Below are 27,979 nucleotides of genomic sequence, written 5' to 3' on the forward strand. Positions count from 1 at the left end.
CTGAGGGAAAGTACACACATTGTCTGAGGAGGATATACACTCGCTGAGGAAGGATATACACTGTCTGAGGGAGGATATACACTCGCTGAGGAAGGATATACACTGTCGGAGGGAGGAGACATACTCTGTCTGAGGATGGATACACACTGAGGTAGGGGACACTTTGAGAAAGGCGATACATTCTGTCTGGGGAAACACTGAGGGTGGGCACACACTCACAGGGAGGGTACACAGTCTGAGGGTGGGTACACTCACGGGGGGGGGGGGTACACAGTTTGTCTGAGGGAGCGTACAGGCACAGGGAGAGTACAAAGTCTGGTTAGGGAGGGTGTACACACTCGCAGTGAGGGCACACTCAAGGAGAGTACACAGTCTGCCTGATTGAGTGTATATACATTGTCTGAGGGAGGGGACACACTGAGGGAGGGTACACACATTGTCTGAGGAAGAGGATACACTGAGGGAGGGTACATTCAGGGAGGGTACACACATTGTCTGAGGGAGTGAACACACTGATGGAGGGTACACACATTGTCTGAGGGAGAGGATACACTGAGGGAGGGTACAGCCATTGTCTAAGGAAGAGGATACAGAGGGAGGGTACACACATTGTCTGAGGGAGAGGATACAGAGGGAGGGTACACACATTGTCTGAGGGAGAGGATACAGAGGGAGGGTACATACATTGTCTAAGGAAGAGGATACAGAGGGAGGGTACACACATTGTCTGAGGGAGAGGATACACTGAGGGAGGGTACATACATTGTCTGAGGGAGAGGATACAGAGGGAGGGTACACACATTGTCTGAGGGAGAGGATACAGAGGGAGGGTACACACATTGTCTGAGGGAGAGGATACAGAGGGAGGGCACACACATTGTCTGAGGGAGAGGATACACTGAGGGAGGGTACAGACATTGTCTGAGGGAGAGGATACAGAGGGAGGGTACACACATTGTCTGAGGGAGAGGATACAGAGGGAGGGTACACACATTGTCTGAGGGAGAGGATACAGAGGGAGGGTACACACATTGTCTGAGAGGATACAGAGGGAGGGTACACACATTGTCTGAGGGAGAGGATACAGAGGGAGGGTACACACATTGTCTGAGGGAGAGGATACAGAGGGAGGGGACACACTGAGGGAGGGTACACACATTGTCTGAGGGAGAGGATACAGAGGGAGGGGACACACTGAGGGAGGGTACACACATTGTCTGAGGGAGAGGATACAGAGGGAGGGGACACACTGAGGGAGGGTACACACATTGTCTGAGGGAGAGGATACAGAGGGAGGGGACACACTGAGGGAGGGTACACACATTGTCTGAGGGAGAGGATAGAGGGAGGGTACACATTGTCTGAGGAAGGGGGTGCACTAAGGGAGGGTACACATTGTCTGAGGGAGAGGATACAGAGGGAGGGTACACACATTGTCTGAGGGAGAGGATACAGAGGGAGGGGACACACTGAGGGAGGGTACACACATTGTCTGAGGGAGAGGATACAGAGGGAGGGGACACACTGAGGGAGGGTACACACATTGTCTGAGGGAGAGGATACAGAGGGAGGGGACACACTGAGGGAGGGTACACACATTGTCTGAGGGAGAGGATACAGAGGGAGGGGACACACTGAGGGAGGGTACACACATTGTCTGAGGGAGAGGATACAGAGGGAGGGTACACATTGTCTGAGGAAGGGGTTGCACTAAGGGAGGGTACACATTGTCTGAGGGAGGGGGGAAATTGAGCGAGGGTACACTCTGAGGGAGGGGGCACACATTGTCTGTGGGAGGGTACACACTGAGATAGGGGACACTCTCGTACTCGGTTACACGCACGCTTCCTCCTCCGGTCTCGAGGGCGCGCACTGGGGCGCGCGCACACGCCAGGCTGTCGGGGGGGGGTTAGGTTTCGCTTTGGTTTCTTCGCGGACGCGCCGCTTTGTTGTTGTTGCTGTTCCGGGAGTGGCTGGAAATGCGGAGCGGGATCCGGAGGCTGGTGAGTGCGGAGCGCCCAAACTCAGCAAAACCCTGCGCTAACAGCGGATTAATATTGTTACTGTTTCCCTTTTGGAAACATTCGCTGCTGTTTGATTTTAACCATTTGAAGACGCTGAACAAGAACAACAACAACCACCCCCACTTCCCATTAAATTAAACCGAGAGGTAAAAACTTCGATTTGGAGAAAAGTAAATTTACTGCGGATGCTGGAAATGTGAAATAAAAACAGAAACCAAAGCAGGAAAAACTCAGCAGGTCAGGTCAGACAGCGTCTGTGTAGAGAGAAACTGAGTTAACTTGGCTTCACCAGAGTTTATTGCATTGAAGTAGCGCCTTTCACAACCTCGTGGAAGCACCAAAGGCAGAATTAACAGCGGATGCCAGTGTGTGCACAGCAAGCTCCCACAAATGGGACAATGGTCAGGGGCTATATTCTCCCGTGCCCGAGTTTATCGGCGCGCGCCGTTCGCTGACGCCGGGATTCTCTACTCCTGCCGCTTGGCAATGGGATTTCCCATTGGAACCCCCCCACACCACTGGGAAACCCCCGGGCGGTGGTGTGCTTCCAGCGGGACAGAGGGCGCGATTCTCCGCAAATGCGGAGAGTCGTGAAGGCTGCTGTGAAACTGGCCGTGTTTCACGGAAGCCTCCGTGCCCGCTCCCGGGACCCGATTCTGCTCCCTGGTCGGGGCTAGCAGCGGGGCCCCGTGAACCTTGGCATCGCAGGCTTAGCGAACGTCACTAAGCCAAGGGTAACGGTGGCTGACGTGCACGATGACGTCAGCCGCGCATGCGTGGATTGGATGGCTCCAATGGCCGTGGTGCGGCCGTGCCAATCGGTGCCATGGTTCTCGAGAACGGCACTTTGCGGCCGTTTTCACGAACTGTGAGAGCAGGTGTGTTGGAGTTCGTGAAAACGGCCGTAAAGGCCTGGGAAATCGGCCCATCGGATAGGGGAGAATCGCTGCTCGCCGTAAAAAAAACGGCTAGCAGCGATTCGTGTCGTGGGGGGGGGGGGGGGAGAATAGCGGGAGGTCGGGAAAAATGTCGGGAAGGCCCTCCCGCTATTCTCTGACCCGTCGGGGGCGGAGAATCGCGCCCAGAGAATCCCGTGGGGGAATTATTTTTTAGAAATTAGAGTACCCAATTATTTTTTTTTCCAATTAAGGGGCAATTTAGCATGGCCAATCCACCTACCCTGCACATCTTTGGGTTGTGGGGATGAAACCCACACAGACACGGGGAGAATGTACAAACTGCACATGGACAGTGACCCAGGGCCGGGATTCAATCCCGGGTCCTCGGTGCCGTAGGAAGCAATGCTACGTCCTGCCCAGCAGTGGGTGAATTCTGACCCAGATCTTTGCCCTGCGGCGATGCCTCTGTGGTGTTGCCACCACCAGCGAAGATTTCCACACGCTCACCATTTTTTGCGCACTTTCAGCCGGGACTGGCAATCGTGGGTACGGCAGCGATGGGGGCAAGCATGGCCTTTACGGGGGTAACGCTGGAGAAGACAGGCAAAGAAGAACACGGCCCCTTTTTACAACATCAACACACGTTCTGGCAAGTTTGTCAATGGGTGAGTCAGTAGGTGGGCGAGTGAGTGGGTGTGTGAGGGGGCAAGTGAGTGAGAGGATGGCTGAGTGGGTGTGAGGGGGTGGGATGGGTGAGGGGAGTGGTAGGAGAGAGGATGGCAAAGTGAGTGAATTAGTCAGAGGTGAGTGGATGAGTGATTGGATGGATGGTGAGGTGGGAGCAACTAATTAGGTTGAAGGGTAGTCGGGTCAGGTTGGAGAGGTGAGAAGTTGGGTCGGTGATTAATCGGGTCGGGGGGGCATAATAGAACATGCAGTGCAGAAGGACGTCATTCGGCAAATCGAGTCTGCACTGACCCACTTAAGCCCTCACTTCCACCCTATTCCCATAATCCAATAATCCCTCCTAACCTCTTTTGGACACTAAGGGTAATTTATCATGGCCAATCCACCTAACCTGTACGTCTTTGGACTGTGGGAGGAAACCGGAGCACCCGGAGGAAACCCACGCAGACACAGGGAGAACGTGCAGGCTCCGCACAGACAATGACCCAGCAGGGAATCGAACCTGGGACCCTGGCGCTGTGAAGCCACAGGGCTATCCACTTGTGCAACCGGGCAGTTGGGTCGAGTTGGATCTGGGGAGGGGTTTGGTCAGATTGTGGGGGGTTGGGGTAGGGCGGCGTAGGTAATATTGTTACGACAGGCTAGTTGGATCAGGGGTGTAGTTGTCAGGTCAGGAAATAGTCTGGGAGGGTAGTCGGATCGGGTTGAGGGGTGTGGTTGGTCAGGAGGTGGTAGTTAGATCACGAGTTACCCCAGAGATTGAACGGTGTGATAATTCTCAGGTAAGTATTCAGGTAAGTAGCACGTACCTAGCCCAAGTCTCTGACGCTAAAATCAATGTAAGAGACTTTCGTGTCGTGTCCTGGATAGCGCAGTTTAAACTTCCCGGGTAATTACAGTGCATGCACGGATGTCTGGACTTCCGATGGGTTCCAATGTGCAGCGGCATCTGAAAAATGAAAATGAAATAAAATGAAATCTTAAGTTCAGTACATCACTGCTCCCAATAATGGACGATCTGATCCAATCTGTTTTTGTTGTTGTTGAATGAGGGTCTGCGAGAAGGTTTTAAGGCCAACGCATGTTGTCTTGTCAGGACGATGGAGGTTACCCACAATTATAGAATTTACAAAATTATATCATAGAATTTTAGAATTTACAGTGCAGAAGGAGGCCATTCGGCCCATTGGGTCTTCACTTGGAAAGAGCACCCTACTTAAGTCCACGCCTCCACCCTATCCCCGAAACTCTGTAACCCCCACCTAACCTTTTAGCATGCCCAATCCACCTAACCTGCACAGCTTTGGACTGTGGGAGGAAACCGGAGCACCCGGTGGAAATCCACGCAGACACGGGGAGAATGTACAGACTCCAAGCTGGGAATCGAACCTGGGACCCTGGAGTTGTGAAGCAACGATGCTAACCACTGTGCTACCGTGCCGAAGTTTAATCTGAATCAACAAATTTCAAGCACGCATGGACACCTCTATCCATTAACTCTGTAAATCCCGCCTTTCTAGCTGTGTAGAATTCTGTACTGTTAAGGAGCTCTGAGGGAGCTGATTGGCCAGGGCAGCTGGCACTCAAGAGTGACAGAGGAGAATTTCCAATGAGGACGTGTTGGGGAAGTGGGTTAACTGGAGACTGTTGTTACTCAGAGTCTTCAGATTGTCAGGGAGAAAGAGCTGGGCATAACCAGAGATCTCAATAAACAAGGGGGAGTACGATCCTTAAAAAAAAACAATGAAGAAACAGCTTCAAGAAATTCAACAGCATTTAAACTCTGTTGAGCAGAAGCTTTCAACATTGGAGAAGGAGATGGAACTAAAAGAGGAGCTAATATTTGTGAAGGTGAGGAATCACACTGGATCAGCCCAGTGGAACTTTACCACTGTCACAGTGATTTCTTTTGAAATGAACGTAACATTTGCTGAATGATTCGCAGCTGATTGTTTCGTCTGTTTCTGAGCGACTGTCACTGATGTGACCCAAGTGCCGAATGCCGGGAATGCCCATAGCCCCGGTAACAACAACGTGATTTTACACGGCTCCTTTGATGTAAAATATTCCCGAGACATTTCGCAGGAGACTCAATGAAAAGTGTGTCACCACGTTAAGGGAATTATTAGTGGCAGGATTACTAAAGGGTGATTTGAGGAGATAGGTCTCAAAGGAGTTTGGAGAACTAGAGAGCCGAGAGGTTCGAGGAGTTCCAGAGCTTTGTGGCCCGCCGGCTAAAGACACAGACATGGTGCCTGTGGTGGAGCATTTGGGCAAGAGGCCAAAATTGGAAGGAGGCAGGTTGTGGAGGATCTGGAGGAGGTGCTAGATAGAGGGAGGAGGGGTGTGGCCATGAAGTGTTTCGGAAACAAGCACGAGCAACAAGGTTTGCGTTAAGTAAGTAAAATATCAACAAGTACGAATGCTTGTGTTTAATTGTGTAACTCATTTTTATGCAGAAGGACATTACTTGTATCTCAGGGGATCCGTGGAATCTTTATAACACAGGAGGTGGGCTCTCATAAGCAGAATGCTTGAGAACTCCAAATCGCAAGGGATTCATAGGATTGAAGCTTAATTCAGTTATCATTTTTTTTAAAAATTAAGGGAGCTCAATTACAGATTTCCATTGTTTAATTCCGGCTACCTCTGCAGATGCCTATTTAGTTGGACAGGCTTATTTTCAAGTGGCAGCTGCTGTTAATAGACAAAACGTACTCGTGTACTCATGTACAAATGACTCATTCGCCAAGAACCTTCTCCCCTTGTGTAACCCTGCCAGCTGCTGCACAGTACTTAGCAATGCAGCTGTAACAATGAGGGTCTAAAATGTGGTTAGACCAGTGATGGGCAACCAAGGCTAGAGAGGGGGTTCGATGTTGTGTTATGCTTCTTCATGTAGCATAAGCTGCATCCTTGATGTATGCTTTGGCAAAGGAAGGTCCAGAGTTTGTAATGAGTTCAATATGTTTATTGAACTATTAACACACTTCTTTTTTTTAATAAACAATTTTATTGAGGTAGTTTTTGGCTTTATAAACAGTTACAGACATCATCAGAAAGGAAGCAAAAAAGGCAAAAATGTGCAAACATCCACGTACTTTCAATACTTCCATCGTAACATATTGCACAAGCCCGCTCCCCTCCCACCGGTACTACCCGCCATATTTTCCCTCCTACTCTACTCTACCCTCCCCCCACCCCCCTGCTGACGCTCACTCTCCCGCAAAGAAGTCAATAAATGGTTGCCACCTCCGGATGAACCCCTGCACAGATCCCCTCAAGGCGAACTTAATTTTTTCCATCCCCAGGAAACTCGACATGTCCGCAAGCCACCTCTCAGTCTTCGGGGGCTTTGAGTCCCTCCACGCCAATAATATTCGTCGCCGGGCTATCAGGGAAGCAAAGGCCAGCACATCGGCCTCTTTCTCCCCCTGGACGCCCCGGGTCTTCCGAAACCCCAAAAATTGCCACCCCTGGACTCATCACCACCCTTGTTTTTAGCACCTGGGACATGACCCCCGCAAATCCCTCCCAGTACCCCCTCAGCTCAGGGCATGCCCAAAACATGTGAACATGGTTCGCTGGTCCTCCCGCGCACCTAGCCCATTTGTCCTCTATCCCGAAAAATTTGCTCATCCGAGCCACCGTCATATGGGCCCGGTGAACGACCTTAAATTGGATCAGCCCGAGCCTAGCACATGTCGCGGTCGAGTTTACCCTACTCAGGGCCTCTGCCCACAGCCCATCCTCCATTTCCCCGCCTATCTCCTCCTCCCATTTAAGTTTCAGTTCCTCTGTCTGGGACCCTTCCTCCCTCATAAGCACCTTATATATACCCGAGACTCTGCCCTCCACTTCTTCCCTCCTAGAGACTATTCTGTCGAGGATCCCCATTGGCGGGAGGCATGGGAAAGATGGGACCTGTCTACGAACAAAGTCCCGCAACTGTAAGTATCTAAAATCATTTCCCCTTACCAACCCAAATTTCTCCTCCAAGCTCCTCAAACTCGCGAAGCTCCCTTCCAGGAACATATCACCCACCTTTCCCGCCCCTGCTCGCCGCCATACTCGGAACCCCCCCATCCATACTGCCGGGGGCAAACCGATGGTTGTCGCAGATTGGCGCCCAGACAGACGCCCCCATCTCCCCCACATGCCTCCTCCACTGGCCCCATATCCGCAGGGTCGCCACCACTACCGGGCTGGTGGTGTACTTGGCCGGCGGCAGCGGTAGAGGAGCCGTGACCAGGGCTTCCAAACTGGAGCCCCTGCACGAAGCCGCCTCCACCCGCTCCCAAATAGACCCCGTACCCACCATCCACTTCCTTATCATAGCGATGTTGGCCGCCCAGTAATAATTGACCAGACTCGGCAAAGCCAGCCCTCCCTCGCTGCGGTCCCTCTCCAACATCGCCTTCTTCACCCGCGGAGACTTTCCCGCCCAGACAAAGCTCATGATCAGCCCGTTAACTCTTTTGAAGAAGGACTGTGGGATAAAGATCGGGAGGCACTGAAAAATAAACAAAAATCGAGGGAGGATTGTCATCTTTACAGTCTGCACCCTCCCTGCCAACGACAGCGGGAGTGTATTAACACACTTCTTAAATGAGTTCGACTCTCTGCTAATCTAACTGTAGTAACTCAGTCGAACTAAACCAGTCTGCTCCAAGCCACGTGCTGGGTGTGATGCTTCTGATCAACCTAACTCTCTAGATGTCTGTCTGTCCAACTCTCTAGATGTATGTCTGTGGAAAGAGAAAGAGCATGTATACCCTGTCCTTTTATATGGGTTGTGAAGTGCCCCCTTGTGGTAATGCCACCTCTGGGTGTCCTGATTACCCATTGGTTGTGTCCTGTTCTAATAACCCATTGTCTATATGTCTGTGTCATGACATCTCTGGTGCTCCCTCTAGTGGTTACTTAGTCGTAGTGTATTTACATTCGCTCCTTGTGTATATGCAGTGATGCATATCACCACAGTCGCATGAATGAAATCGGACTTGTTCATTAACCAGGACGCCGTGAATAAGAATAAATATATTTAATCCACGCTGAATATTTCATAACGAGTTATAGAAAATGCTTGATCATTTATGTATTAATAGAACTACCATTAGCTTCAAATGGTAAAAACAAAATAAATATTTATGCTTGATTGGATGCAGGGGAGCGCACAGCTCTCTAGGTCACTGTTGCGAGCAATCAGCATGCGCCTTTGCGTATGAATCACTTTAGTCATACCAGTAGGAAAAAAAAAAGTATGCGGGTGGAAATCAGCGGAATGTGGCAAGCCTGCACATGGGCAATGGCCAACAGATGGGCTGCCTGTGGTCCTCGAGTTGCCCACCACTGGGTCAGACACTGCTTTGGGGTTTAATCCAGATGGAAGCTATGGAACTTTCACAGAGACCCCGAGCTTTCAAATAAGGTTTAGAAAATATAAATTTTTGCATTGCATGTTTTCCATAAAATAGCAGGTAACAAAGTTAGTAATCGCATGGCAGCATTCCAAAGAAGAATAAGGGAGTTCTGGTCATTATTTTGTTCAATTGGCATTGGAAAAAAAACCCGGATGATCTGATCATTGGCACATTTCTGTTTGTGGGACTGTACTTCAAAAGTACTTAATTGTAGGGCAGCACGGTGGCACAGTGGTTAGCATTGCTGCCTGCGGCGCTGAGGTCCCAGGTTCGATCCCGGCCCTGGGTCACTGTCCGTGTGGAGTTTGCACATTCTCCCTGTGTCTGCGTGGGTTTCGCCCCCACAACCCAAAGATGTGCAGGTTAGGTGAATTGGCCACGCTAAAAAATTGCCCCTTAATTGGAAAAAATAATTGGGTACTCTAAATTTATAAAAAAAAGTACTTCATTGTCAATTACGGCTCATTGGTTGCCATTATTTAACCCCCTCCCCCCCAAGTCACACGGTTCTTGGTTACTGTTCCAATCTAGAACACGTACCACAGAAACCAAGGACGATGTTCAAATGCAGTACAAAGGCATCACCATCAGAGGCGCTGTCTTTTGGATGAGTACTTAAACCGAGCCCTAACTGCCCTCTTGGGTGGGCTTTTCTTTTTATACACTTTCACCAGATGTATGTGTCACTGGCGAGGCCTACATTTGTTGCCCACCCTTAATTGGCCTTGGTAGGATCATTTCAGAGAGTCGTTGAGAGTGAAGCACATTGCTGTACGTCTGGAGTCACATGTAGGCCAGACCTGGCAAGGGCGGCAGATTTCCTCCCCTTGAGGAAAGGAGTGAACCAAATGGGTTTATATGACAATCGACCAAATTTTCCTGGTTATCATTAATGAGACTAGTTTTATATTCCAGACTTACTAGTTTCTTAGTTGAATTTAGTAGTCTGGTTTGCTGGATTGCTAGTCTAGTGACAAGTTCCCATGGCTTTATTTCAGGGAAGAGGCGAGTTATCCCCAATGCCACTTATCCTTAAATCAGCATCACAAAAACAGATTATCTGCTTTTTATTTCATTGCTGCCTCTGTGCAAATTGTTTCCTGTGAGTCCTACATCACAATAGTGGCTACACTTCAAAAGGACTTGCTTGGTTGTACGTTGCTTTGAGGTAATCTAAGGTTGTGAAGGTTCTATATAATTACAGGGTCTTTTTTTAAGTTAAGGTGAATATCAGATGTCGACTAACCCTTAATTGGAATGCAGAATCAATATCCAGATCCCTGCCACTCTCTTCAGAAATAGAAACTGTGGCTTATGTAAGCACGAGGAGCGGGTGACTCCTGGTTACAGAATAACCTTGGGGCGGCACGGTGGCAGAGTGGTTAGCACTGCTGCCTCACTGCACCCGGGACCCGGGTTCAATTCCGGCCTTGGGTGACTGCCTGTGTGGAGTTTGCCAATCCTGCTGACGGGATCTTCCAGGCCTGTTGAAGGCGACCTCCCACATTGGGACGGGCGAGCCACATCGGCAAAGCCGGGTGATCACACGGTGACCACATGTGAGCTCACTGCCGCTGCTGGAAAACATACCGCTGGGGGAAGGCAGAAAATCCCTCACAACGTTTCCATACTCTGGTTTCATATATTGACTGTATGGAAATAAGAGGCTAGCTTTAATGTGAAGAGGGGAGAACTATAACCTTGAAAGGTTTACTTTGATACAAATCTGCTTTTTTGAAAGTGGAAACTCCCGGCTGGTGAAACAGACCTTGACTGGCTGTGGGTTGGGCATCACTTAACAATGAACTGCCTGCAGAACAAACACTTTCAGTTCTTTTTCTTGTTGGAGTTAAGTAAACCTGCGACTATAAATACACATTGAAGAGACTGCAGTTCCAAATATCACGAGTGTGGGGCCAGAGAAAGAACACCGTCGGTAACCCCAGTTGAAGTATTTGCCAGAAAGGCAGAGTGGGGTTGCTGACTCTCCCGGAACGGCTGGGAGTCACCTAGAATTGGCACCGATCTCCCGGTGGCTTTCAAAAGCAATCCGGGAGATTTTAGAAGGCAAGAGGCTCTCTTTCACTCCTCCTTTCACTTTCGCCACGAATATAATCAACAAACTGGTGACATAAACACCATAAACGGCTCCGGCAGTTTGTGCCATAAGTACAGGTGCGAGATTAAAACAGTTAAATATTGACATTTGAAACATATTCCAGTTCAAAGTAAATTGGCCAGAGGTGAGATGAACGGGCAGAGCCAAGATCTGTACTCTGGTTAAAGGCGCTGGTTTAATTGTTTGCCTCACTGAATTGGAAGGGTTATCCAAGGATTTTTCTCAAGTTTTTTTTTGTTATACATTTAGAGTATCCAATTATTTTTTTCTCCAGTTAAGGAGCAATTTAGCCTGGCCAATCCACCTACCCTGCACATCTTTGGGTTGTGGGGGTGAAACTCACGCAGACATGGGGAGAATATGCAAACTCCACCCGGACGGTGACATTCGAAGCCGGGTCCTCAGCCCCGCAGTCCCAGTGCTAACCACTCTCACGCTAACCACCATACGCTGCCCTTGATTTTTCTCACGTTTAACATCGCAACAGTTGCAGTTGTTGTGAAAGCCGATGCACTATGAACTCACTCAGTGAAGTGTGAGTGTTGTTTTATTTCTTTTCCTCTAATCTCGGGGCATTGAACGCTGCTCGGGTTGGCAGCCGGGATTAACCATTTAAACGTCCCGAGGCGGCTGTTGCTGGGGAAAGGAGAAACCCCAAAAAAAAACAAATGAATGCTGAAAAAGGAAACCCGGATGCGGGTGAGCAGCGGCGGAAGGTGAGGCAAGAGGGTTGACTGTGTAAGAAACTGGGGCTGTGAAGAAATTAAATTCTCACACCACACGCTGGCTCTCCATGACGTCACCTCCGCCAGAGTGTCCTGGAATGTGTCCAGCCCGAGGTTGTAAACCCTCGCGCAAAGCCGAGTGATGTGTTGGGTAGGCTGGGTCTATGTGGACTGCGTTTGATGCAGCGTACAGAGAGACAGGCTTCCAACACTTGATGAGATGCGATTTTATTTAACATCTAAACTATATTACATGCTATAACTGTGGGTTGACACTATGCTGAGTTGACTGGAGACCTGAGGCTAGCCTGACCAAACTAACTGACTACCTCATGGTGTTTGTTCTAGTTGCTGCTCACGAGCTCTGACTGTCTCAGAGGCTGGATCCCGAGAGAGCGGGAAAACTGGTGCCCTCTGTCTTATAGTGGTCGTGTCTTGTCTGGTGATTGGCTGCTGTGTTCTGTGTGCTCACTGGTCATCCTGTGTGTCAGTCACTGCCTGTCTGCACTCCATCATATACATGGATGTATATTATGACACCGAGTGTCCGTTACAAATAGTTAAGAGCGAAATGGGATGGGGAGATTCTATATTCTCACCGTTTGTCAAAGGGATTTCTCATTGAAGCCTCCCCACGCCACCGGAAAACCTGCAGATGGGGGTGCGCTGCCAGTTAGCACTGCTGCCTCACAGCTCCAGGGACCTGGTTTCAATTCCGGCCTCGGGTGACTGTGTGGAGTTTGCACTTTCTCCCCGTGCCTGCGTGGGTTTTGTCCGGGCGCTCCGGTTTCCTCCTACAGTTCCTCCTATGATGTGCGGGTTAAGTGGATTGGACATGCTAAATTGCCCCTTAGTGTCCAAAAGGTTAGGTGGGGTTACGGGGTTAGGGTGGAGGCGTGGGCCTAAGTAGGGTGCTCTTACGAAGAGCCGGTGCAGACTCAATGGGCCAAATGGCCTCCTCCTGCACTGTAAATTCTGTGATTCTATGAATCCCAATGGCCAGAGATTTCCGGCCAGCAACAACTACAACTATCAAGTAATAGAACTTTGCAGACTTCATATTCGGTGAGACACGAGCCTGAATTATAAACTGGAGCATCAGAGTAGATTAGCCTGTAAAAGAGGGAAACAGGTTAATATTTTTGTGCAATTCATTTTCAATTAATAGCAGAACGTAAGTTTAATCCTCAGTGCCTCAGCCGCAAAATATCCACCCCTCAGTTATTCTCCATTGTCAGCCTGAATGTTTCAGACTTGTTGGTGCCGATCTTTCATCAGACTTACTGAGCCTATCTTTATTGTCCAGGGTGGTGCCAAGAGTTTTGCATTTTATATGTTCTTTTAAAAACAATGAAAGAGTGAGTCAGCCCAGTGACTGGTCTGATTGTTCTGTGTGAAGCTTGACCAGTGATTGCATAAAACAGAATCTGTGGGCTCTCGATTTCTTGTGCGTCTCCATCTTCCAATGTGCAAATTTGCTTAATTGTGTTGAATATTGTGATTCCTCTGCTGGAAGTCCTAGCTCACCACAAATTTCTGGACAAACTCATGGAGCCGCAACAGGAACTCCGCCTTCTCTTTACGGTATAGGAACAGAAAATTGTGGAAAATGCATCCGATCTGGCAGCATCTGTGTAGATCAGTGAGTGGGCCGCATGAGTGGCCCTCCTTCATCTCAAAGGGCTGCAAGGTTGCAATTGACCCCCACGAATAAGATTGAATACATTTAATACACGCTGAATATTTCTGTTGTAAAGAATGCTTAATAACGTATATATGAGGGCAGCACGGTGGCACAGTGGATTAGCCCTGCTGCCTCATGGCGCCGAGGTCCCAGGTTCGATCCTGATTCTGGGTCACTGTCTGTGTGGAGTTTGCACATTCTCCCCGTGTTTGCGTGGGTTTCGCCCCCACAACCCAAAGATGTGCAGGCAAGATGGATTGAACACGCTAAAATACCCCTTAATTGGAAAAATTGAATTGGGTGCTCTAAATTTGTAAAAAAAAATTAAAATGAAAATCGTCATTGTGACTTATTGTCACAAGTAGGCTTCAAATTAAGTTACTGTGAAAAGCCCTAGTTGCCACATTCCGGCGCCTGCTCGGGGAGGCTGGTACGGGAACAGGCACCGGAATGTGGCGACTATATATTGTATATCAATGGAGCTATCGGCAATAGTAAAAATAAATGTTTACACTTTTGACTACAGTGGGAGTGCGCGGCTGTTAGTCAATTGTTCATAAAATTATAGAATCTCTACCGTGCAGATGGAGGCCATTTGGCCCATCAAGCTTGTACTGACCCTCTGAAAGAGCACCCTATCTAGCCCCATTCCCCCATAATCCCACCTCTTAATGGGCAATTTAGCACGGGAAATGCACCTAACCCGCACATCTTTGGACTGTGGGAGGAAACCGGAGCACCCGGAGGAAATCCATGCAGACATGGGGAGAACGTGCAAACTCCGCACAGACAGTGACCCGAAGCCTGAATCGAATCCGGCTCCCTGGTGCTGCGAAGCAGCGGTGCTAACCACTATACCGCCGTGCTTGTGAGCAATTAGCATCCACCTCACTTCACTTGCCCTTGCTTTGTGTGCGTATCACTTCAGCCACACCGGTAGGAAAAAAAATAATGTGGATGGAAATCAGCGGAATTTGGCAACATTGCCCATGGGCAACGGTCAGCAAAATGTCTGGTGGGCCGCACTCAGAACCCATGTGGGCCGCATGTTGCCCAGCACTGGTGTAAGAAAGTGCGAAGATCACGGAGCTGATGTTTCAGAGTGTGACCTTTAATCAGAAGTTCTAATGAAAGGCCACAGACCTGAAATGTTAACTCAGCTTCACTCTCTCCACAGACGCTGCCAGTTCTCCCGAGTTTCTCCTCCAGCATTTCCTGTTTTTATTTCAGATTTCCAGACGCTGACTGGTTATTCAGCACTTTGACTCCCGTTTATGATGCTGACTGTTGACGTGGTTACCTTTTTCTTGTTAAGTTACCAGGAGTCACTCACTCCGCCGTGCGCGCATGTGCCACAGTTTCTAACTTGAGAGAGTGTCGGGGGTGATATGGGTATTCATCCGAACCATTTCACTGTTGACCTCAGATGCAGGAAACCACAGTGCAGCCTTAAAAAGAAAACAAATTTCAACACCTGTTTGTAGGGCGCTGTGTACACCATCTGTTCCGGAACGTTTGGTATTTTGTGTATATTCAGAAAAACTTCCTGGCGCACTCTGCCTCTCTATCTCACTTTACTCCGCTACGACGCTCCTTAATACCCTGCTTTTTGACTAAGCTTTTAGTCATCTGTCACAGGATTTCCCCATGTGACTCAATGTCAAAGTTTGTTTTATAATATTCCTGTGAAGCATCTTGGGGCATTTCGTTCCGGCACCGACGCTTTGTAAGTGACTGTTCCTGTTGCTACTGTTTGGAGAATCGATTGTGTTCCACTCGACAGCTTGTTCCAGTTAAGTAGGGGAGGGAGGACCAGCGATCACCATTTGAAGCTGCAGAAAGCTAAATCTAGGTTAGATGTTGTGGTCATCGGGCGGTATTGTCCACGCTTGCCTCTCCTGGCTTGTTTTCTGGCGGTGGGGGGCAACCCGGCATTGGCTGGTGGCGGGATCCTCTGGATAGCGTTTTGTGTGGCCCGCCCATCCCGTCTTTTGGGGGGGGGGGGGTGTGGGGTCGCCTTTGGCAGGACCGGACGACCCCGCCGGCTGGGGATCACATGAATACATAGAAAATAGAAGCGGGAGTAGACCATTCGGCCCTTTGAGCCTGCCCCGCCCATTATTATGATCCCGTGAGCCCCAAGAGCTATATTAGTGGTTAGCACTGTTGCTTCGCAGCACCAGGGTCCCGGGTTCGATTCCCGACTTGGGTCACTCCCTGTGTGGAGTCTGCGCGTTCTCCCCGTGTCTGCGTGGGTTTCCTCCGGGCGCTCCGGTTTCCTCCCACAAGCCCCGAAAGGCGTGCTTTTCGTGAATTTAGATGAATTCGACAATCTGAATTCTCCCTCTTTGTACCCGAACAGGTGCCGGAGTGCGGCTACTATGGGATTTTCACAGTAACTTCATTACAGTGTTAGTGTAAGCCTACTTGTGACTATAATGTTTTTTTTTATAAATTTAGAATACCCAATTCATTTTTCCAATTAAGGGGCAATTTAGTGCGGCCAATCCACCTACTCTGCACATCTTTGGGTTGTGGGGGCGAAACCCACGCAAACACGGGGAGAATGTGCAAACTCCACACAGACAGTGACCCAGAGCCGGGATTCGAACCTGGGACCTCGGCGCCGTGAGGCAACAGGGCTAACCCACTGCGCCACCGTGCTGCCCCTACTTGTGACTATAATAAAAATGATTATTATTCCTTCTTGAAATGGATTTGGATGGGGCAGAGTGTATATATGTATATATATATTCTGATTGTAATGTTTCAGAGTTGTGTGTGACAGGCGGAATCAACCAGAAGGTTTTACCTGTCCATCATTGTTCGTATGTTTATAAAATATTTATATGTGATGCTCAGCTTTAATTTAATGTCCAGATTTTATTTGTGCTTTCACAGGATGTGTGGGCTTCGCTGCCGAGACCTGCATTTGTTGCCCATCCCTAAGTACCCTTGAGAAGGTGGGTGGTGAGCCGCCGCCTTGAACTGCTGTAGTCCCTATGGTATAGGTGTACCCACAGTGCTGTTAGGGAGGAATTAAAATTTGGAGTAAATACTAATCTTGGTGACAGTGAAACACAGTCGTAAAAACCCATCTGGTTCACTGATGTCCTTCAGGGAAGGAAATCTGCCGTCCTTACCTGGTCTGGCCTACATGTGACTCCACACCCACAGCAATGTGGTTCAGTCTTAAAATGCCCTCTAGGATGGCCTAGCAAAGCACTGAGTTGTATTTTTAAATATGTCTTTCTTTTATAAAGTGTTGTTAATGATTTGGAAAGGAAACAGTTTGAACGGTAACTTTGAAAATGGAATTCAGTATCTACTTCAAAAGGAAAATGACAGGGCGATGGAGAGAAATTGGGTCGTCCCTTCAGAGATCTGTCACAGCCACAGAGGACCAAGTGCTGTAAGATTCAACTTCTGTTGTGTAAAGGTCAAGAATCTGTAGCTAATAACGTCCCTATTTTATTTCCTTACCCTTCACCCACCAGACTCCTCCTCCCGAGGAGGTGGTTTTGGTTAGGAAATTATGACAACATTTTCACAGGTTGCCAGCTTTGTTCTTTTGAATAAAGCACCAGCCCTCGTGATAGTTTAAGTTTCTTTTTTTATAAATTTGGAGTACCCAATTATTTTTTTCCAATTAAGGGCAATTTAGCGTGGCCAATCCACCTACCCTGCACATCTTTTTGGGTTGTGTGGGTGAGACCCACGCAAATACGGGAAGAATGTGCAAACTCCACATGGACAGTGGCCCGGGGCTGGGATCGAACCCGGGTCCTCAGCGTCGTGAGGCGGCAGTGCTAACCACTGCGCCATGTTTACCAGACTGATTCCAGGGATGGCGGGACTGTCATATGAGGAGAGATTGACTAGGTTGGGATTGTTCTCGCTGGAGTTCAGAAGAATGAGGGGGGATCTCATAGAGACTTATAAGATTCTAACAGGGCGAGACAGACTAGATGCAGGGAAGATGTGACCAGTGATGGGTGTGTTCAGAACCAGGGGTCACAGCCTGAGGATTCAGGGTAAACCATTTCGGACAGAGATAAGGAGACATTTCTTCACACGAGTGGTGAGCCTGTGGAATTCATGACCACAGGAAGTAGTTGATGTTAAAACTTTAAATATATTCAAGAGGCAGCTGGATATAGCACTTGGGGAGAATGGGATCAAAGGCTATGGAGAGAAAGCAGGATGAGGCTATTGAATTGGATGATCAGCCATGATCGTGATTAATGGCGGAGCAGGCTCGAAGGGCCAAAAGGCCTCCTCCTGCTCCTATCTTCTGTGTATCTATGTATGTATGTGCCACCTACTGCCCTCATGATAGTTGACTAGTTGGTCAAGGAAGGCCTTGCGCAGGAGCCTGATTTGTCCTCGCTCGTTGTAGACTTGTTTTTGGGACAGGCCCATCAATTGGTGCCCTCCCCTAGTTGCCCTGCTGAGCTGATGGTGAGACGTTCTCTGATTGCTACTGGTCACCAGCTTTTCGGCAGGGCCCAGTCACAGTGATCTTGACACAGGATCATCAAATGATCACAGCACAGAAGTAGGCCATTTGCAAATATTGTGTCCGTGCTGGCTCTCTGCGAGAACAAAAAAGAAACAGATTATCTTATTATTCCCGTATTGCTGTCGGCGGGAATTTACTCTGTACAAATTGACTGTCGCGTTTCCGATGTTACAAGAGTGCCGGTGTGTCAAAAGTACTTCATTGGCTGTAAAGCGCTTGGAGGCATCTGTGGCTTGAGCAGTGTGCTGTGTAAATATCATGGAGTTATAGAGTTTCACAGCACAGAAAGAGGCCCTTTGGCCCATCATGTCTGTATCAGCCATCAAGCACCTATCCATTCTAATCCCGTTTCCCAGCACTTGGTCCATCGCCTCGTACGCTATGGCATTTCAAGTGCTCACCTAAATGTTTCTTAAATGTTGAGAGGGTTCCTGCCTCTGCCACCCTTTCAGGCAGCGAGTTCCAGATTCCCACCTCCCTCTGGGTGAAAAGGTTTTTCCTCAAGTCCCTTCTAAATCTGCTGGCCCTTACCTTAAATCTATGCACTCTTGTTATTGGCCCCTCTACTTTTTAAAAAGTATTTAAAGTACCCAATTCATTTTTTTTTCCAATTAAGGGGCAATTTAGCGTGGTAGTCCGCCTACCCAGCACATCTTTGGGTTGTGGGGGCGAAACCCATGCAGACACAGGGAGAATGTGCAAACTCCACACAGACAGTGACCCAGAGCCGGGATCGAACCTGGGACCTTGGCGCCGTGAGGCAGCAGGGCTAACCCAATGCGCCACCTTGCCGCCCAGGGAAACGTTCCTTCCTATTTACCCAATCTATGTCCCTCATAATTTTGAACACCTCAATCAGGTGCCCCTTCAGCCTACTCTCTCCTAGGGATAACAACCCTAGTCCCTTTTCATAGCTGAAGCACTCCAGTCCAGGCAACATCCTGGTGAATCTCCTCTGCACCCTTTCTAGTACAATCACATCCTCCCTATAGTGTGGCAACCAGAACTGCACACAGCACTCTTGCTGTGGCCTAACGAGTGTTTCATACAGCTCCATCGCAACCTTCCTGCTCTCATGTTTTCTTTTTATTATAAATTTAGAGTACCCAATTAATTTTTTCCAATTAAGGGGCAATTTAGCGTGGCCAATCCACCTAGCCTGCACATCTTTGGGTTGTGGGGGCGAAACCCACACAAACACGGGGAGAATGTGTAAACTCCACACGGACAGTGACCCAGAGCCGGGATCGAACCTGGGACCTCGAGGCTGCAGGGCTAACCCACTGCATCACCATGCTGCCCTGTGCTCTCCTGTTTTATGTCTTGGCTAATAAAGGCAAGGATCCCATATGCCTCCTTAACTACCTCATCTACCTGTCCTTCAGGGATCTTTGGACATGCACCCCAAGGTTCCTCTGTCCTTCTCCCATTCATTATGTAGTCACTTGCCTTGTTTGTTCTCTCAAAACGCGTTGCCTCATATTTTTAAGGTTAAATTCGATTTGCCACTGTTCTGCCCACCAACCTCATCCTGTAATCTAAGGCTTTCCTCCTCGCTATTTACCACACCACCAATTTTCAGGTCATCTGCGAACATGCTGACCACATCACCACGTGCCCGTCTAGATCATTAATGTACACTGCAAGCAGCAAGTCTTTTATTTCAGAGGAACCGAACCAGAATCCAAGGGTCCGATGGCATTTGCACGAGATCACTGCTGAAATCTCATTTCCTTCACCGACATTTTGTTGTTGTTGCCGTTCTCACTTTGTTTCTCTTTGCTTGTTTTGCAGGTTAGGAATTTAATCACCATGGGGTCGAAACATTCCAAATCCAGGTCAAATGGTGGATGTGACAATTTACCGTTCCTTAACGACAAATACACCATCCAGACAATTAAAGAAGCCCACACCTTCTTCGTTCTAAGTGGTCTGTCGGGCAGTGCCAGCTCCACCCTCCGTGCTAAATTTTCATCAACATACCCGTCGTCCATTGCTTGCACTCTTGCCCGCCCTTTGGAGAATGCTCCCGTGGCGGAGGCAGCTGAATCCGTTGACAGTTGGTTCGCCCCGGTGGACGAGAAAGTCCAGCAGGCTTTGAAGGAAGTTAAAAACGTCATACTGGTCGATGACGACCATCGCCACCCGAAGCGTCTGGACCACCTCGCCAGTCTCGCCAGGGACAATGACTATATCGTCGTCATTGTCACTCCTTGGGCCGGGTGGGACTGCCAGAAGCCTGCTGATCAAAGCAGTGAGCAGGGTTTCTGGGAGCACATCATACCGTACTACTTTGGCTGGTTCTTGGTGAGAAAGAGCTCCCACGTGATGCGCGAGAACGCGGAGGACTTTCTGAAGCTGCTCGCCAATAACGAGGAGTTTTCAAAAATGTTCAGAACAAGTATGTGATTTTTTTTTCGGCAGGGTTTTGGGAGGGAGCAATGTCACATCGTGCGGCCGTATTCCTGAACGATTAAATAAAAAGCTCCCATGTTCAGTTGGTCCATGTCCAACCGTTGCTTGGCGTTAGAATCACTTTTGTAATTTAGTAATTCTCACCTCCCCTCTCCTTTCTCCCAGAGGTGGTGAGGTAGGTTCCAGAAGTGCCGATGGCCCTTGGAGACTTTGCCCGTTCTTCCTGTGTTGACCAGTTGTTTGACTGTGAAGGCCATCACTGGGTGGGTCCAGTCCTTAGCTGAACATCCAAATAGACGGAGAGGCGGTTTCCACATCCGGGGGGGGGGGGGGGGGGGTAGACCCTAACCGAGAGGTCAAAAATACCAGATAGTCACTGTTAAATTCAAAATGGACTTTGGGGAGAAATGTCTTTACCCAGGGAGTTACTAGATATGGAAGGCAAGGAGTTGAGGCATAGATCATAAGATCAGGGTGGGTTTCACCGGCTTCTCAGGCGCGTGATTCACAGCGGCAGCAGGAGGTGGGTCGCCGTTCGTTGGAGTCGGGATTCTCTGCTCCCGTCGGGGTCAGTAGAATCCCGCCTCCGGTGAACAGTCAGAGAATTCTGGCCTTTATCTATCTATAATTGTGCCACGAGATCACCTTGTTGAGGTGTTTTGTATTTTCCACCTCCTTTTACAAACATTATTCCTGCTTGAGCCTTATTTGCATTATGACCATTAAACTGTCTCGCCTTTCAAGGTGGCACGGTGGAGCAGTGGTTAGCACTGCTGCCTCACAGCGCCGAGGACCCGGGTTCGATCCCGGCCCCGGGTCAATGTCCGTGTGGAGTTTGTACATTCTCCCGTGTCTGCGTGGGCCTCACCCCCACAACCCAGAAAGATATAGCAGGGTAGGTGGATTGGCCACGCTAAATTGCCCCTTAATTGGGGGGGGGAAAAATGAACTGGGTACTCTAAATTTATTCTGAGAAACTGTCTGGCCTTTCCTGTCATGGTCTGCTTATCATTACTCTCGTTACCCTGCCAAGGTGCCTTGGGTTTTCTCCTTGGATTATTACATTTCCACCTGCAACCCCACCAATTCAGTTTTTGATTTAAAGCCCGAGTTAGGTAGCGAGGATTGGGTCGAATAGCCTCCCTCTGCACTCCCAACCTCTCTGTGAGCAGAGTTTCCTGGATAGTGATCGAGAGCAAGAATGCTCCTGATTATTCTGCTTTGCGGTCAAGGAACAAGGCGATTCAACTCATTCGGCACCGTCTCTTTGAATATTCATGAAAGAAAGGAGAACCTGCATTTATGTAACGCCTTCCAAAAAACTCAGGATGCCCCAGAGTGCTTGACAGCACCACTGTAATTACAGAAAATGCAGCACCAACCTGCCCGTAGCAGGGAGTCCACGGTTGTGACAGTGACCAGATCGATTTTTTTTTCTGTGTTGTCAGCTGACCTGGTCAGCTGGGAGAACTGCCCTGTGCTTCCTTGGAATAGTGACCTGTCCACCACTGTGGGCGTGGCCAGGATCCAGTTTAAATAAAATTCCGCTCCCCGGCCTCTTGGGGGAATGCGGGGACTGACCATTGACACTCGGAGAGTGAACGCTGGGGCCAGTGGTCATGGGGGTCCCCATGGCAATGTAGGGAGCAGAGAATCCGGGTTGTGCAATAAATCATAGAATTTACAGTGCAGAAGGAGGCCATTTGGCCCATCGAGTCTGCACCGGCCCTTCGAAAGACACCCCACTCAAGCACACACCTCCTCCACCCTATCCCCTAAACCCAGTTACCCCAATTAACCTTTTTGGACATTAAGGGCAATTTAGCATGGCCAATCCACCTAACCTGCACATCTTTGGACTGTGGAAAACAGAGCACCCGGAGGAAACCCATGCAGACATGGGGAAAACGTGAGCAGAGGTTCCTGGATAGTGGGCAGCACGGTAGCATTGTGGATAGCACAATTGCTTCACAGCTCCAGGGTCCCAGGTTCGATTCCGGCTTGGGTCACTGTCTGTGCGGAGTCGCCACATCATCGCCGTGTGTGCGTGGGTTTCCTCTGGGTGCTCCGGTTTCCTCCCACAGTCCAAAGGTGTGCAGGTTAGGTGGATTGGCCATGATAAATTGCCCGTAGTGACCAGAATTGCCCTTAGTGTTGGGTGGGGTTACTGGGTTATGGAGATAGGCTGGAGTTGTTGACCTTGGGGAGGGTGCTCTTTGCAAGAGCCGGTGCAGACTCGATGGCCCGAATGGCCTCCTTCTGCACTGTAAAATTCAATGGTAAACGTGCAGACTACACACAGTCAGTGATCCAAGCAGGGAATCGAACCTGGGACCCTGGAGCTGTGAAGCAACTGTGCTAACCACTGTGCTACCGTACTGCCTGTTATGTAACTCTGTTACTCTGTTCGCAACAGATGTGGAGTGGCATTCTGAAAAAACATTCGACCTCCAGGAATATTTCCAGAAGAGACCGAGCGTGCTGCATTGCACGACAAAATTCTGCGACTTTGGGGAAGTTCCAGGATGCAAAGAGTATGCTCGCAGCGAGGTTGGTATTTGGCAGGCTGATCATCTTTGCCATTCACTGTTACTCAGAAATAAATTGAGGTGATGATTCATGACATTTGCAGGGGTTAGGAGGGTGTTAGTTACAGGATGGTGCCTGTTAAATAAGAATTTCTAGACTTTAGTAGGTTAAACCGCAGGTCTTTGTTTTACAATAATATACATACCGTATATACTCGCGTATCATGCGACTTTTGAAGACCTAAATTGTAACCTAAATTTGGGGGGTCGCATGATACGCGAGATACAAAATTCGCGGGTGTTTTACTTGCTGTTTTTTCTGATGGGAAGATGTTCAGCCACTTGACGTTTCCATTCATAAAAACATGAATTGGGGCAGCAGGGTAGCATGGTGGTTAGCATAAATGCTTCACAGCTCCAGGGTCCCAGGTTCGGTTCCCGGCTGGGTCGCTGTCTGTGCGGAGTCTGCACGTCCTCCCCGTGTGCGCGTGGGTTTCCTCCGGGGCTCCAGTTTCCTCCCACAGTCCAAAGATGTGCAGGTTAGGTGGATTGGCCATGATAAATTGCCCTTAGTGTCCTAAAAAGTAAGGTTAAGGGGGGGGGTTGTTGGGTTACGGGTATAGGGTGGATACGTGGGTTTGAGTAGGGTGATCATTGCTCGGCACAACATCGAGGGCCGAAGGGCCTGTTCTGTGCTGTACTGTTCTATGTTCTATGTTCTATGAATGGAAACGTCAAGTGGCTGAACATCTTCCCATCAGAATGCTGTGGTCAAAATCTGAAGAGTAGTATTCCTGATCATATGGGTAGTTTATTCAATATATGGCCGTCTTTTTCCGATACAGAATTCGCGGGTGTTTTACTTGCCGTTTTTATCAATGGAAACGTCAAGTGGCAGAACGACGCTAGTAAAGCCAGCTGGAAAGCTGTTCGATTCGCGAACAGCTTTCACAACAGAATCCACTCTGCAGAATCCACAGACAATGATACCATTTGGAATTTTTAGTTTGGGCATTAATTTCCAAAAAAGTGACTCGCATGATACACGAGATATAGCATAAAATCATGTTTTGGGGACGAAAATTTAGGGGTCGCATGATACGCGAGATCGCATGATACGCGAGTATATACGGCATTTACCATTACTCGGTCTTTGACATCACTACTCAACACCATGCTGATCCTAGGTCAGGGTTACGTGCTTTCTGACATCACTGTTTGACGGCACTGTACTCAGTCCCATAGGTTGATCATAAAACATGGGAATAGATGTTGGCCATTCGGCCCATCGAGTCTGCTCCTCCAGTCAATGAGATCGTGACTGATCTGATGTGATAATCCTCAACTCCATTTTCCCACTTTATCCTCATAACCCTGGATTCCCTTACTGATTAATAATCTGTCTATCTCAGCATTGAACATACTTAACGACCCAGCCTCTACACCTCTCTGCAGTAAAGAATTCCACAGATTCACTACCCAGATGAATTCCCGGGATGGCAGGACTGACATATGAAGAAAGACTGGATCGAATGGGCTTGTACTCACTGGAGGTTAGAAGAATGAGAGGGGATCTCATGGAAACATACAAAATCCTGATGGGATTGGACAGGTTAGATGTGGGAAGGATGTTCCCGATGTTGGGGACATCCAGAAATAAGGGTCCAGCCGACGAATAAGGGTAAGCCATTCAGGACTGAGATGAGGAAGAACCTATTCTCTCAGAGAGTTGTGAACTTGTGGAATTCTCTACCACGGAAAGCTGTTGGGGCCAGTTCATTGGATATATTCAAGATGGAGCTGGACGTGGCCCTTGTGGCTAAAGGACTCAAGGGGTATGGAGAGAAAGTGGGAGTGGGATACTGACTTTGCATGATCAACCATGATCATATTGAATGATGATGCCGGTTCGAAGGGCCAAATGGCCTACTATTTTCTATGTTTATCCTCTGAGAGATGAAATGCCTCCTCGTCTGTCTTAAATGGACAACCTCTTAAATGCCCCTGGTCCCAGACTCTCCCACAAGTGGAAATATCCTCTCAGTATCTACCCTGCTTAAGACCCTTGAGAATCTAAAATGTCTCAACAAGGTCACCTCTCATTCTTCTAAACTTCAATGAGTACAGGCCCAACCTACTCAACCTCTCCTCATAAGAAAATCCCTCCATACCCGTGATCAAGCGAGTGAACCTCCTCTGGACTGTCTCCAATATATCTCTTTCCTTGGATAAGGGGATCAAAACTGTTCACAGCCCCACATTAACCCTGTACGTGCCAGACCCTTATACTCCAGCTGTGCCATGTTTATGCTTCCCCTTCAGGTCGCAATCCAGCACAGAGCACTTTAAAATGGCAATCTATTCAGCGTTGCCACCATCTGGCACTTAACTGGGACTGCGGGTGTTTGGTGTGCGCAGAAAGAGATGGCATTTGTTTTTTCTCTTTCCTCGTGGCTGTTGCATATAACGGGAAGTGAAAGAAACACAGCGAGGGAGGAGAGGCATAGACGGTTGAAATTATCTGAAAAATGGGTGGGAGGAGGTTTGTGAGGAGCGTACACACGTGCGTTTCCTGTAATCTGACCTTTGTAATCTGTGTGAAAAGTATACGTAACTAAAAAGAAAAGAAACAACTTGCATTTATACATCACTTCTCATCACCACCAGACATCTGATATCACTTTTCAGCCATTGAAGTATTTTTTGGGGTGTATTCATCGCTGTTATAGAACATAGAACAGTACAGCACAGAACAGGCCCTTCGGCCCTCGATGTTGTGCCGAGCAATGATCACCCTACTCAAACCCACGTATCCACCCTATACCCGTAACCCAACAACACCCCCCCCCCCCCCCCCCTTAACCTTACTTTTTAGGACACTACGGGCAATTTAGCATGGCCAATCCACCTAACCCGCACATCTTTGGACTGTGGGAGGAAACCGGAGCACCCGGAGGAAACCCACGCACACACGGGGAGGATGTGCAGACTCCACACAGACAGTGACCCAGCCGGGAATCGAACCTGGGACCCTGGAGCTGTGAAGCATTTATGCTAACCACCATGCTACCGTGCTGCCCCAAAATAACATTTTCTACATGTTATGTAGGAAAGAGAGAAAGCTCCCACAATCAGCCATGTGATAATGAGAAGATAATCTGATTTTGTGATTTTCATTGAGGAATAAAGATTGGCTAGGACACCGGGGATAATAACTCCCCTGCTAATTCTTTGAAATAGTACCATGGGATCTTTACATCCAGCCAAGCAGGCAGGTGGAGCCTTGCTCCTCCAGCAATGCAGCAGTTTTCCCAATATTCCCCACATCTCCCACTGCGCTGGAGTGTCAGCCTCAGTTTGTGTGCTCCAGCCCTGGAGTGCGACTTGAACCTGGAATCTTGCGACTCAAAGCCCATTTATGCTACCAACTGTGCCACAAGCAAAACCTACTGTTCAACTTAACGTAAACATTTGCTCCCTGCTACGTGGCGGTTGGGGTGGCGCAGTGGTTGGCACGGCTGCCTCACCGCGCCAGCGCGCCGGGTTCAATTCTGGCCTTGGGTGACCGTCAGTGTGGAATTTGAACATTCTCCCCGTGTCTGCATGGGTTTTCTCCGGATGTTCCGAATTCCCCCCACAGGTTAGGTGAATTGGCCGTGCTAAAATTGTCCCTTAGTGTCCAAAGATGTGTAGGTTAGGTGGATTGGCCGTGATCAATGTGTGGGGTTAGGGGGAAAGGCGGCGGAGTGGACCTAGATAGGGTGCTCTTTTGGAAGGTCAGTGCCGATGGGCCGAATGGTCTCCTTCGGCAGTGTAGAGATTCTATGGATAAGTAACTGGTGCTGCACTCTTGTGTTTTCCCCCATTTAGGCTGTTGTGCGAGATTATGCGAAGGCCTTCACCCTGAATGTGACCGATCTGTTTGTCACACCCAGAACGGTGGGAGCCCGTGTTCGCCTGGACAAGTACCAGGACCAGCTGTGGCCAAGGGACGAAGCACATGAGGGTGGCGGGGACAGCGAAGAAAAGGTCGAGCTACCATTTGGCAGCCGAGCCCACATCACCTTGGCCTGCGCTCCTGGAGTGCGAAGCGTTCAGACGGGCTTAGACCTGCTTGAAATTCTGAAGCTGGAGGAGGAAGGCACGAAGCCCGAATGTCAAATAGATACAGAGAAAGGTTTGCTTCGCTGCTATGGTGTGGGGAGGTGGATTGTGAAACTGCCCGAGGCAGTTGAAGTGAAGACCATTTTTTCTGGTTTTTACTCAAAAAAGAAACTCACGACTGAATCAGACGGGAATTAGAAATAAACAAAATGTGTGAACCGGATTGTGAGATAATAAAATGGTTTTAATCGTTGATAGCAATGGTACGTTACCATGTAGCTAACTGATCAGTTCCATGCATATGAAGGGTACATATTTTAATCAAAGTCAATGGGTGTGGTATTTCCTATCTTCCTTTAAAATTTTTATGATTGTAATTTTGCTGTTTGATGTCGGATGTTTTCTTTGTTTGGGCTAGAATGGCTTGTTATAGTACAATATGTCTTATCATACTAAATATTTGCCCAGTCTTTATTGCTCAGCTGTGTCTGCTTTCAGATGAGATAGTTAGTAATAGAATCAATCAGTTAAGATGACTGTGATGTACAGGTGCCTGCAATGTTCTCTTTGTCTACTTTGGTCTGTCAAGCTCGATCAATAACCGTGCACGAGCTGAGCGAGTGAGTTCCTGCCGGTTGTGGGAATCCACTTGATCGTCAGAGGGTCCACTTGAAACCTCAAGGTTCGATCCAGATCGATCGGGGAGCGATAGTTAATTGAAAAGGCTAATTTGTTTTAAATGTGCAGCTTTTTTGTATTAATTGTCCAATGTGCCAATGTGTTGCTTTCTCTTAAAAGATATAACTACACAGTGCTTCAATAAAGGAGATGGAACCATTCTGCTTCATT

General features: G+C 48.7%; 1 protein-coding gene across 7 annotated transcripts; it reads left to right on the top strand.

Annotated features, from left to right (window-relative positions):
- The first annotated feature begins 41 nt into the window (after positions 1-41).
- Positions 42-27,968, top strand: LOC119954174 (2',3'-cyclic nucleotide 3' phosphodiesterase). 7 transcript variants are annotated; one of them, XM_038779166.1, is made up of 5 exons: positions 1,837-2,003; positions 16,463-16,524; positions 19,878-20,484; positions 22,915-23,048; positions 26,897-27,968. In XM_038779166.1, exons 3-5 carry the CDS (start codon positions 19,896-19,898, stop codon positions 27,326-27,328), a joined length of 1,155 nt encoding a protein of 384 aa, XP_038635094.1. In that variant the 5' UTR covers positions 1,837-2,003; positions 16,463-16,524; positions 19,878-19,895; the 3' UTR covers positions 27,329-27,968. The 7 variants fall into 7 exon arrangements, with proteins under 7 accessions (XP_038635095.1, XP_038635094.1, XP_038635090.1 ...); XM_038779167.1 differs by lacking the exons at positions 1,837-2,003; positions 16,463-16,524 and adding an exon at positions 42-151; XM_038779162.1 differs by lacking the exon at positions 16,463-16,524 and having other exon boundaries at positions 1,864-2,003.
- Positions 27,969-27,979: the final 11 nt, after the last annotated feature.

This window comes from Scyliorhinus canicula, chromosome 19 (genome assembly GCF_902713615.1).
Source record: "Scyliorhinus canicula chromosome 19, sScyCan1.1, whole genome shotgun sequence".
NCBI lineage: Eukaryota > Metazoa > Chordata > Chondrichthyes > Carcharhiniformes > Scyliorhinidae > Scyliorhinus > Scyliorhinus canicula.

Bases quoted from the DNA above. Each gene is read 5' to 3' on its own strand.
- LOC119954174 (XM_038779161.1), top strand. From the start codon at position 5,354: ATGAAGAAACAGCTTCAAGAAATTCAACAGCATTTAAACTCTGTTGAG. The intron at 20,485-22,914 runs GTATGTGATTTT...TGTTCGCAACAG, and splicing joins TTCAAAAATGTTCAGAACAA to ATGTGGAGTGGCATTCTGAA. The intron at 23,049-26,896 runs GTTGGTATTTGG...TCCCCCATTTAG, and splicing joins AAGAGTATGCTCGCAGCGAG to GCTGTTGTGCGAGATTATGC.